The 12478-nt window shown below is 35.3% G+C and overlaps 2 protein-coding genes and 1 long non-coding RNA gene across 5 annotated transcripts; 1 reads left to right on the forward strand and 2 right to left on the reverse strand.

Annotated features, from left to right (window-relative positions):
* Positions 1–560: 560 nt before the first annotated feature.
* LOC147909849 (uncharacterized) lies at positions 561–1539 on the reverse strand. Its single transcript, XR_015545007.1, has 2 exons — positions 1324–1539; positions 561–799 (listed from the first exon to the last, which is right to left on the reverse strand). It is a non-coding gene; the product is annotated as an uncharacterized LOC147909849 (long non-coding RNA).
* A 76-nt stretch (positions 1540–1615) lies between these two features.
* On the forward strand, positions 1616–6688 carry LOC105147554 (Zinc finger protein 367). 3 transcript variants are annotated; one of them, XM_011058651.2, is made up of 2 exons: positions 1616–2296; positions 3394–6688. In XM_011058651.2, the coding sequence occupies exons 1-2, from the start codon at positions 1900–1902 to the stop codon at positions 4839–4841; spliced, it is 1845 nt and encodes a 614-aa protein (XP_011056953.1). In that variant the 5' UTR covers positions 1616–1899; the 3' UTR covers positions 4842–6688. The 3 variants fall into 3 exon arrangements, with proteins under 3 accessions (XP_011056953.1, XP_011056954.1, XP_087262031.1); XM_011058652.2 differs by having other exon boundaries at positions 1617–2011; XM_087405905.1 differs by lacking the exon at positions 1616–2296 and adding an exon at positions 2723–2947.
* A 607-nt stretch (positions 6689–7295) lies between these two features.
* LOC105147553 (uncharacterized) lies at positions 7296–12421 on the reverse strand. The gene is made up of 7 exons (XM_011058650.2): positions 12079–12421; positions 9799–12006; positions 9561–9720; positions 9329–9489; positions 8986–9199; positions 7995–8864; positions 7296–7650 (listed from the first exon to the last, which is right to left on the reverse strand). Exons 1-7 carry the CDS (start codon positions 12151–12153, stop codon positions 7358–7360), a joined length of 3981 nt encoding a protein of 1326 aa, XP_011056952.1. The 5' UTR covers positions 12154–12421; the 3' UTR covers positions 7296–7357.
* Positions 12422–12478: the final 57 nt, after the last annotated feature.

A 12478-nucleotide genomic window follows, 5' to 3' on the forward strand; every position in this document is an offset into this window, starting at 1 on the left:
ACTCTCAATTGTTCATATTTCGTCATCTCGGCCGGAAAGTCGCGCGATTTCCATGAGACGCGCCGCGGCAACCGGCAAACCGCTGCGTCGTCGTTTCATCTCGAGAAAATCGTGTAACGTCATTTCTCGGCCACGTCTCGTCGAAAATACGAGAAAATGCGAGAAACGATTCAGACGATTGTAATAAATTTGCGAAATGCAGCGATAACGCTCTGTTATCGAAACAAGTGTGTTGTGTTGCTCTTGTATGGCGGCGCGTGACGTCACGCGACCAATCAGCATTAGCCGATCGATTTTGTCCAATCGACGCCGGCCAATCACCGCTCACCGGAAATTCACGGCGTCATGCGCGGATAGGCGGATTTACAAACTTATCCGGATGACTTCAGTCGTTTCTCGAATCAATCGAAATCTTGAGATCGATTTCTATATCTTGGAACAAGGTGAAAATTACGAAAAGTGAGCAAATTTACCAATGTCGATCAATGAAGGTATAAATATTTCAGTAAATTCGCTCGCTTTTATAATTTTTACTTTGTTTCAAGATACAGAATCGACTCTTTTAATTTTTCTTCAACATATCTTTATTTGTATTTTGTGCAATTTTAATTGTGAGATTATTACGTGTGTTTGTACATTCGTTCGTGAAACCGAAACGCGAGACGTCAGGTATTTGGAACTAGCGATTGAACCTGATTGAACCTGCATCAACCTGCATCTGCACCTGTGGCAACAGTCGACCGTAGAATACGAATTGATTTCCACTCAATTGCACTCAGAGTGCACCAGTTACTCCAAACTGGAAAACGCTATCATTTTATTATCGTTCAGATATTAGATACGATATAGTAAAAAATTGCTCAATGACAATATAACAATATCGATAAAATTGGAAACAAGACCGTTTATGTTAAATATTGTACATTACTTTAAATACGAAGCGCCACTATAGTCTGAAAGTTAAGCTGTTGGCCTATTATTGTATATATTAATTTCAGAAATGATCCCCCCAAAATCTCGCACAGAGTGCAAGAGATCCGGATTCGATTCCCGGCCGAGGCAATATTTTTCGCAATAAGTCATTACAGTTTTTTAAGATTAAATTTGAGAAATTTGGGGAGGATTATTAACATTTCAGATTGATTGCGTTGAAAGTCCGACAACCATATCGGCAATTATCATTTCTAAAATTAATTCATTTATATGAATGTATGCAATAGTTCAACATCTTAACACATTCAGACCAGTGGCACATAGTGGCGCTTCGTATTTAAAATAACGATATCAGATATCGTTAAGAATTACAGAATAAAAGATGCTTACGATGAATATTTTATTTTTCACCATCCAAGTTCGTTACAGTTGATTACGTTCACGTGGCTACATACAAATCCGCCTAGACGGATGCGATGCGCGCGCATAGGGCAGCCATTTTGAGAAACTTGCGGAGTTGTGTAGAATCGTAGGGTGTACTAACTGAGTACTCTACACTTGTGTGTGGTTGTGTGCGTATTTTGGCGGTTTACTAGTTGCACGCGGCACGCGTACTACGCGCTCGGTTCGGCGGTGGCGGGACAGGCGGGTGGAGGCGGTATGGCGACAGTGGCAGAGAGGTCGCGCGTGTCAAGCCAGTCAGCGGTTAGCGGTAGGTTACCGCGTTCCACCGCGAGCCGTGAGTGCATCGCTGGGCATCGCTAGAGCCATCGTTGGGCATCGCGTCGCGTGTATAGAACGATGATTGGTAATGGTAACGACAATGATTGTGACAAGTGAACTGATCGTGTGAGAGAAGTAAAGTGTGAAAAGAGCGGGTTTAATTGTTTTGAAAGAGAGAGGTAAAGAGAGCGAGCCGCCAGCCGACGAGGCAGTGCTGGGCAGCGCGTTGGCAGAGCGGCGAGGATGGAACTCCACACGCCGAAGCGGGAGCAGCGGCCTTCAGCGGACTCCTCCGCAGAGTCGCTCGATCGCAGTCCTTCGATGTGCGACACGACTTTATATCCATGGAACTGGGGTGAGGAGGCACGCAATGTGAATCTAAGCCCAGGCAGCTCGTGCTCCTCGCCGGAGTACAGGGAGCAGCATGTCGCGGGGCTAGACGCGGGCGGTGGTAACGCGGCCGGTAGATCAACCGCCGGCAACGGCTCCGAAAGCCACCGGCGCGGTCGGCCGCGCGCCGACGCACTCACGAATCTCATGAAGCAGGGCAGTACGTCGCCAAGCAGCATCAAGTGTACCTACTGCAACCGGGTGTTCCCGCGCGAGAAGAGTCTGCAGGCGCACCTGCGCACTCACACGGGTAAAGGGATTTTATCCTGCGCCGATCGCGTCGATCATCCGCGGCGACTTTTATTCAGCTTTTATTCAACCTCGCGATCTCCAACAGAAAACGAAAGAGAGGGAGAGAAAGAGAGAGAGAGAGAAAACGATCGCGCGCGCAAAGGATAGTTCTCTGTTCCGCGTGTCGCGTGCGTCTCACTGCTCGCGCCAGTCCCGCCAATCGGCCATCATGCCGTGCTTTAAATACTTAAATGGCTCGACTTGCGTGCCGGCGCAACGCTACGACGCGCTGCGACGCACCCGGCAATCCCGGCACCGACGCGTCCCCAACTCCGCGTGTGGTCGTAGTTCGCCAGTTGCGCGCGAAATTTACAGCACGCGGTGACACGTGTAACCGGCGATGCCGTCCCGACTCTCGAATTGCGTGGAATTTTAATCGGTCCTGAAAGAGATGGAGAGGGGAGAACCCTCTGGGATGTTGTTTGTTCACGCGTATTGTCCGTTAACGGCACAAAGTGGCGCGTTTTTTTCTTTGTGTATAGATAAGAAAAAAAAAGACGCATTTTGAAAAATATTACGAATCTCTCTGACTGCTGCATTCTTTCTTTCATAATAAGATTGATTGAACTCAGAAAACTAATGTTTGGCAGATTTAAATACCAGATGCATAGTAAAATTTCTTATACTTGTTTCTTCCCTTGTAATTTAATTTTAATTTTAATTGACGCTTCATCTTTTTTTAATTGTAACAATTAGAAAAAAAGGTGATGAATAAATTGAATCGAAATTATTAAAATTAATCTACATTGATAGAAAGCATTATTTTATTATTGTATTAAGGATTGAGCTATACATTAAAATTGTATTGAGATTTTGAAAAGATTAATAATTGATATTGGTATATATTAATTTATTTAGAGAGAAAATTAAAATTTAACATTCTTGAAATGTAATGTTTATATACATATGTATAAGTCAGATTCCATTTTTGTATTAAAATAAATTACAAAATATTAGAGGGATGTTTTGTATATACACACATATATTTCAGAATTTATTTGTATAATAATTAATTAGATAAAATACATAATAAAAATATTCATGTTGTAATTACAGGAGAACGTCCATATCCATGTGATTATCCTGGATGCTCGAAGGCTTTCACCCAATCGGGACAACTGAAGACTCATCAACGATTGCATACAGGAGAAAAGCCATTTTTATGCACCGTACCAGGTTGTGAAACGAGATTTACTCATGCCAATAGACATTGTCCCGATCATCCTTATGCCAATCTTACAAGATCAGATGATTTTGTATTAAAGCCAGTATCTGAAAACACGGAATTGTCATACGATGTAAGTCGATGGTTGGAACGTTACAAGATGTCCAGGGAACGTGAAGACCGTACACCGACTGGGAAAAATGAACGAAAGAAGAAGACATGGAAGAGTACTGCCGAAAATCACAAGAGGATAAAATCCAGAAAAGGCCTTATGATGGATATAGCGGGAGAACAGGAAAATCTTGATCACAACCCTTCAAATCAACGACTGCACTGCGAAGAGAATCAAGATAGTCAAGAGGAGAGTCAAGATGAAGATCCAGCGGAAACATGCTGCGCGATATTGCAAACATCCGAGGATGAAGAAGGATCAAACGCCAAGTTAGCAATCACCTCACTAAGAAGACCCTTGGACAGACTGCAACCAAAGAAACGATGGCTACGGTATGCTTGCTTAGACCAACAGCTAGACCTAAACGAGGACGTTAGATCTAACAATGTAACGACCATACGCAAGATGGATGAGAAACAAATTCTAGACAGACCCACAGAATCATCGGAATTTCACTGGTATACGGCGTTCTTGGACCATTCTGTCCCCGAGAATAATACAACTTTATCGAATCTGGACAGCAAACATGAAATTCCAAATACACAATTGGAACCTTCGTATATCACCTCTCAAACGTGTTGCATAATTAATCACAACGACAACGAACCTCCAAAAGCAGAGGAAGAAAATGTATATGAGATTATGCATTCTCTGAATCAGCCACAATGGGATCCGCTGAATAATTTGTCAAATAATCAGCTAAATAACTTGACAAATAATCAGGATATTTTTGAAACTAGTATTAACAAATCTGCTGTAAAAATTCAAAGTCAAAGTTCTGAATCTGCATGTTCGATTTTCGATTATACAGAGCAAATTGTTCGTATAGAAACAACGAAACAGGATACACTAGCAAACTCTCGTATCAGCGAAAACGAAACTAGACCGACAGTTCTGATGTTGGCTGGTAGTTCTAATAGCAGCAAAGAAATTGTCTCAAAACCGTCCCTCACAATGGATCCCGTAAAAACGGAGACAAGAATAATTAGTGTTAAGCAGGAGGACAATATAAGCCTAGATAAGTTACCGGTACAGGAAGACAATAAGAAATGGCAGGGTGCTTTAGCATTGATGGAACTGGCTAAGACGCAAGAAGAGGCGCGGGTTTTAGCACATCTTAAACACGTAAGGGATGAATGTTCCACGGCTTCAGAATTGTCATTATAGCCATTTACAGACTGTGATTACAGGTTAACGTAACTTTGTTATTTTTATATACAAGAAAAAAAACGAATAAAAGCTGTCCACACATGTAACACAGTCCACTCATGTACACAGTAACATTTATCGGCATACAATTGTAAAAACAGTCTTTTGCTGTGAAACACATCTGTTTTCTTTCTTTTCGTTACACTAGTTTAACTAAAATTATTTTTAATCTGACAAGGTGTTTCTTATAGACTTTTGGATGCTCAAAACAAAATTTGCTGCAAGCCAAATTTCATCAGTATTTCAGTTTTCCAAAATAATTAAATAAAAGATGTCTTTTACAATATTCAAATTTTTTTGTAAAAAGGATTAGCATTATCTTGGAATTATTATCTTAGAAGTTATGAATCCTTTATTATTCATCCTTTAAAATACCTTTTTTTTTATTTTAATATCTTATAAGCTTCGTATGTTGTGAAGAATTTAAATCGGACCAAAAATATACGAAAATATATGAATTAAAAAATAACGTCAATTTTTTTTCTAGAAAAAAATTGTAATACCTTAAAAACATCATTTTTTGCACATTATAAATCTTAATTTTTTTTAAAACTTGAAAACTTGGTACAGTTTGGCTTGCGGCAGTATTTCCAAACGTTTAAAAAACACTTTCTGATTCAAATTAAAAAAAATATTTTTTATAAACTAGTGCTATTATTACTTTAACTTTTACATTATATTATGTGATGAATTGTGTTTGTCCTAATTCTGATGGTTTTCTGAATTTTTTAATTTCATGTGTTAATTATACAATAGAAAACAGGGTAACTGTTTAACTTATAAATCCATTTTCTTCCACACACTGCTCAGAAAAAAGCAAATGTGTCTCATAGAATTAAAGTGAATCTTATTACTTATTTTTATTGCATAATAATCGCGTTTTTCATACATTAAATCAGTTAAAATTAGAGCTCGGAAAAAGAACTGGGTAATGTAAAATTCGGGTACCCGTCCACAAATCCGTTATCCGTGCATACGGATTCTGGATCGGATACCTGCTAATTCGATACTACGCGAATATCCGCAGAATCGTTCGCAATACGGGTATTCGCGGAATTGTGGGCGATGTGGGTATTCATTTCAATGCGGATATCCGCTATATACTACAGATATCTGCGTGTAATTTTGTTTTTTTAAAGACGTTTTAGAATTGTTTAACAACAATAGTTTGAATTAAGGATGTACAGTCCCTGCGAGACAAATCAAATTTGGAAATATGTTTAATATCCATAATGCGAAAACGAAATAGTTTAGTTCCGGAATATTTTAATTACAAATGAAATGAGAATCATTACAAACTATTGTAAAATACACTTTTAAAATTGACAAAATTACACGCAGATATTTAACATGTAGCGGATACTCTCGCATCGAAACAAGTATTCGTATCGCACACACGGTTCCACGGATACTCGCATTGTATGCGAATACTTGAATTAGCGGAACCGGTTTAGTAGCGGGATTCTCTAAACGTTTCGACGATTGCCATTATCGTTAACTAACGACAACCAAGGACTATCCTGAAAGAAAGCATGGCACTCATTGACTATCGTTAACGATTGCGACAATTGTGCACAGATAACGGAGCAGGCGGGCGAGTACTCGGGTATTCCAAGCTCTAGTTGAAACAAGTATTGTAATTAAGTTTGTTTTATTTTGTTAGCGCAAAATCGCGGAATTGTATAACATGCATGTAAACATATATTTACATGTTTATTTTTTGCTCCACAGTTTATTGTTATTATACGAGACACTTGTGTGATACTTATGTTAAGAATAATAAATACAAGAATGAAAACATAAAAGTGTCGACATATTGAATTTAGTTATAAAATATTTAGTTACAACAAAATAATAGCTATTTATTAAGTAATAATAAAAAATTAAAATTCTCAATTTAATCATACATTCGAATAATTTATAAACATGGAAAACCTCTATAATCTTCTGTTAAGTATAAGAGACAATAAGATACATCTTTAATTATAAAATATGATTATAATTAAAAATAATTATTCCATCGTGCTATGGAATACACGCAATAGTGTAGTGTCTTTATCGTTTTGACAAAACTTTGGAAGAAGCAAATGATTTTTCCATATAATTGACATGAATATTAAATTATTTTATAAACGATAAATAAATTTAAAAATTATTATTGCAAATGAATAACTATTGACAAACAAATATTAAATTAATGATGAATAAATGTTGAATAATATTATTATGTTTAATATTATTACAAATAAATGATTAAAGTGACATAAGTGTTAAATAAACGCTAATAAACGTTAAATAAATATTTTTTTAAATTTCGTATCACGAATAAATAACAAATATAATATAAATATTTAATTAATATGTTAAAATATGTTTAATAAATATGTTTTCTACAATAAAGTGCACAAAATATATAATTTATAAGAAATGTATATTTAAAAAATAATTTCAAAACATTGTCTGCTGATTGAAAGCTAGTCATCCTCTAAATCTTCTTTTAAAATTTTTCTTTTCACTAAATTTGTACGTGATTTGGATTTTCTATTCGTGGCAGGTGGTGGTGATATACTATTATCGTCTTCATCATCACTCCAAATCAAATTAATTTTAGGTATCTTTAAAGCTGTTGCGTTTTTTTTACGTCGAACTGAAACAGGTTTCTTGGCACGATGTTTCGGAGCGCATGGCGTAACACAAACGCTTGGATCAATTGAGGTTTTTGCATGATCACTTATATCAATTTCGTGTGGCTGCGGAACCGTAAACTCTGCAACAAAAATTTTATCATATAAATATCAAAATGAAAAAATTTCACCCGAAATTTGTTCTAACAAAGGAAACTATACGGACAATTCTTGAGAAAATTGGACAAGAAATTTTTTCATTAAATTAAATTCATTAAATTTTTTCATATGGAAGTTTTTACAAACCTGAGCATCCGCTCTACTTTGAAGTTATTAATAATGAAAAATTTCTTAGAGGGACATAAGTTCATACATTATTTAAAATGGTATATATATCACGTAACAAAAGTTTCAAGCAGTTAAAAAAAACGAGGTAAATTCTTGTCCTATTTTCTCATGAATTGCTCATATGTTAAAAAGTACATACTTAAGTCTGAAGAGTCCAATACCGGCTGGAATTCATTGTCAAGTACTAATTCCTTAGCCGTTATATAGATGGGATGTCCCTGTAATTTATATTTGTAGCATATATTGATAGCCAAATTGGCAATATTGAATACATCCTCTTGTCTCGACGTTATTTTTGCTTTCAGAAAATAACAGAAATCAATCAATAGCTGTATATAATCAGTTATATAACGAGTCTGCCAAGAGAATCGCTTTATATCAATTTCGTCACAAGGCCAGTTTTTGGGTAGAACTGATTTTTCTTCTTTGAATAGTCTTTGCCTTAATTGAAAAGCGCCGTGAAAATGATCGAGTGCTGCCATGGTATGATTCTGCAAGGCATATAACTGCGCTCTGATATAAGTGGTAGCAAATACCAAGTACTGATACGAAATGTTGCTACACTTGTAGCAATCGCAATTCATATGCGATGTGAATTTTGGAGGATCAAATACTTTCTTGCCGAGCACTGGAGAAGCACCATACTGAGGCGTATCTCTGACAGGATCTACAATCTTCGTGGGAGTCACTGGAAGTTGCACGAATGGTGTTTCAACGAGTTTAGACTCCATCGATAATTGAAACGTCTCGATGTTCAACATGTGTTCAAGTCCTTGTAACTTCACTTCGCAATCCTCCAGTTGTAAACGTGATAAATCGATGTAACATAGCGATTTTAATAGTTCGGCAGTGCGTAACATCGCATTTAAGCTCTGTGCCGACTTTAAAAGTAGTACTAAATCCGGGCAAATACTACGAAAAGATAATAGACTGTTTATCCTTACGGACAAATTAACTGCCATAGTGAAAAGTGTATCGTAACTAAAAAGATACGTTGATCGATTTATCCCTGAAAAAGATCAATTTATAAATAGAGTAATTGGATAATTTTATATTTATACAATTTGACGAAGCTTTATATTAGAATTACATAGAATAAAAATGTAAATAGTTTCATTAATTATAATTACATTTTTTCGACAACAGATCTTGATTTAAGGTTCTTACTGCCAATAAACTTTCCACAATATATGAACCATAGTTCTCATGCTGCATATTATCTATATAAAAATGGCTATTGCGTATAATGACATCTAAACTTAACAAATACACGGTTCTATTAGCAAGAAATGAAATTCCTGAAAGACTCCTAGCTTCGATAAGTAATTGCTTAGCATCATCATACTAAAAATAAAAATAACAGAACATTTTGTATACGTATTATATATTATTATATATTATTATATATATTTTTATTTTAAGCTATTTATTTGAAGAAAGATAAATGAGCTTTAGCAGCTAAATTCCTCTTACCTTTCCACATTCAAAATAAAGGTCTGCTAAACTTATCCAAAAGATAGCAATGGAGCCAATTACATTTTCGTCCTTAGAATTTCTATGATTTATGATATGTTCCTTAGCAGTAGTGATCCAATCGTAATTGATTTGTCTTAATGATATACAACGACTTGTGACTGTAATAAGATTAATATTAACTCATTTGTAAAACATTTTTTTCTTAATTATTATAAATAGCTCAACATACTATAAATAGTTGTGTAATCATTCATTTCTGATGCTAACTTATATGCCAAAATCCATATTTCAGCTTCACAATGTTCATACCGATATAATCGGGCATATTCACCAGCTGTTATCAGCATGCGAAGTATAAGATCAGGTTCCCAATTCTTGACAATTTTTTTCTGTAAAAAATGACATACAATTATTGAACTGCAAAGCTTCTAATAATAGTTGAATGCAATAAATTTTTAATAACTTACAAAATGGCACTTAAATAATTGCTTCCACTTTTGTACACATTTTTGTAGACACAACATAAGATTGGTATCTTTTTTAACGTTTATCATAGTATAAGCAGGCACTACATTTGGAGAATTGGTTTCGGTTAGTTCTCGTAACTTGGGAGCACATAAAGCAAATTTTGTACTTTCCATTTCCATCCGAGTTTGCTCATTCATTATATGCAACTCCTCCACAAACATAAAAAGGCTTAAGTTAGCTTCCAAGCACAGAACGGCCACAGAATTTGACTTATCTTGCTTCAAATCACATATAGCTTCCTTATGATATTTCAGAATAGAACTGTCATGTGGTGTGAAACCTAAGAAATAATATCCTAATAATTGCACCATGTGTGCATATTGATTACTTGGCTGTAGCTTTCTAAGTTTTTCTAGAACTGCTGCCACACCATTTGTAAATATGATCTGTTCCTCTAGCAAATTTTTTACTTCGCTTAAACACAATTCAGTACAGTCATACTTGGAAATATCGAGTGAAAATCCTAATTCATTCTTTATCTTGTCTTTATCATTTGTCAAGCAGTCTAGCATAGTTAAGTTTGCAATTTCTTCAGAAGCATTTTTCTTAATATTTATCCATGTACGAAAAGCTTTTGTATTCGATTGATTATAAGTTAACAAAGCATTCAATGCACATACTGTCATAGCTTTCCTATACATATTATTATTGTAATACATAACACTTAATCTGTATAATGCAAAAGAAAGAATATTTTCACAGTTTCGAGAATTTTCAGAATATATAGAATTTGATTCAATTAATTCAAGTTGAAAAATGGAAGTACATAAAAAGGAGAACAGATGTACGCTTTCTTCATACACATGTTCAGACAGTACACCTATATTATAAATTAAATTACGACAAGTATTCCATGATTGCGTCCAACGCTTACATTCAGTTTCTTTCATTTCACGAATAATCGATTCGACGTTCTGTTCTAAGATTTTTCTGCTAAGAGCACACACATCAGCTGGCAAAGTTTTAACAGGAAATTTACATAATAAACTGATACATCTACATTTCATCACTATAGCATTGTATAAATCCCTCTTAACTGTGCACAATTTGTTCTGGCACCATTTGCATTTGATTGATACTTGCTTGACATAAAATTCATCTACATGTATTTGTACAAATAAATTCATTAGTTCTAGCAAGATGCCAGTATCAAGCAAGTTCTTGAGCACATGTTTATCAGTTTCCACACATTTTTCCCAGTACGTAAACATTGATTCAACTATCTCTGCAATACAGAGTGCATTCCATTTAAGACTTTCGTATCCATATTTTTGCATAATATTCAAATTACAATAAATAATATTTTGTACATTTTTGGCATTATCCTTGACAAGATTTTTTATTGGCACTAAAAGATTCATACACAAGCTTCGAAATTGCTGAAAACATTGATAGCATTCCTCGTCTTCTGCCACAGGAGTCTCGAAATAACTAGATAATTCATCTAATGTTGCTACTGCAGATTCAATATGAGTTGTATTAATAGTCTTACATATTACATGACACATGATATGAACTATATAACGATATATTAAATATTTTTCATCCTTGTCTAAATACAACTGCAATCCTGACAAGTATTCCAATATATATTTACAAAAGTCATCAAAATATTTCGTGTCTTTATCAATTGCTGCTATTCTGTCCAAGTATATACTTATCTCCATAATTAAATGTTTCGTATAATTTTTATATGCTATCTGTATCATTTCCATTTCATATTTCAAGACATTTTTCAGCTTACTATAATTCTCTGTGTTTAATGACTCATTTGTAAGAGTAATATATACATTGTTAACTAAAACACGCCATAAGGATAATACTTTTATCACAAGATTCATGGTGTTATCTTGGGGATTATACAAATTGCCTGGTTTCAAGTAACAACAGATCTCTGCCGCGTCCTCATATAAGTTAAAAGAAATTAAACACTGAACAATTTTAAATACAGCTTTGACAAAGTTGTTGTCATCAGGTACTTTGATCAGCAACGAACAAAGTAATTTAGCTAATACAGCAATACTCTTTCCAGTCTCACAGTTCTGTTTATTACATTTGTTATATTTATCTGCCATGCAACATAAACGTAGTAGTAATTTAAATAAACCGTCATTGAGTTTACCGTTGGATTGAACACAAATAGTCATCTGAAAGATATTAACAGAAAAATTGTATTCACAAATGTAAAACTAATATTTTAAATGAGAAAGAGTACATACCTGAATATCTTCCGATACATCTTGCAATTTCCCCAACTGTATCAATTCCGTCCATTTCTCAATTTTTACCTGCATCTCGTCTATCCTTCGGAAAGTAACAGTCTTATGCAGTCTTATGTATTAGTCAGTCTTTCATGATATGAGCGCTGCAATTCCCATACTTTTGACTTGTTATCATGCAACCTGGAAAGACCGTTTCAGTCAGGCGTGATTTTAAAATTGTGACGTGTGCAAATGTAAACACAGCGTCCTTTTCGCGCGTCTTTTATGGTACCGCATATCCTTTTTCAGGTATAACGACATCAGTCGTTATGAAACTGGCCAATCACTCTCATTCCATTCTTCAGAGGAATAGCTATGATTGGCCAATTTCACCAACTACTGTTGTCAATTTAAAGGC

Source organism: Acromyrmex echinatior, chromosome 4, assembly GCF_024713525.1.
Source record: "Acromyrmex echinatior isolate Ae372 chromosome 4, ASM2471352v2, whole genome shotgun sequence".
Classification (NCBI taxonomy): Eukaryota; Metazoa; Arthropoda; class Insecta; order Hymenoptera; family Formicidae; genus Acromyrmex; species Acromyrmex echinatior.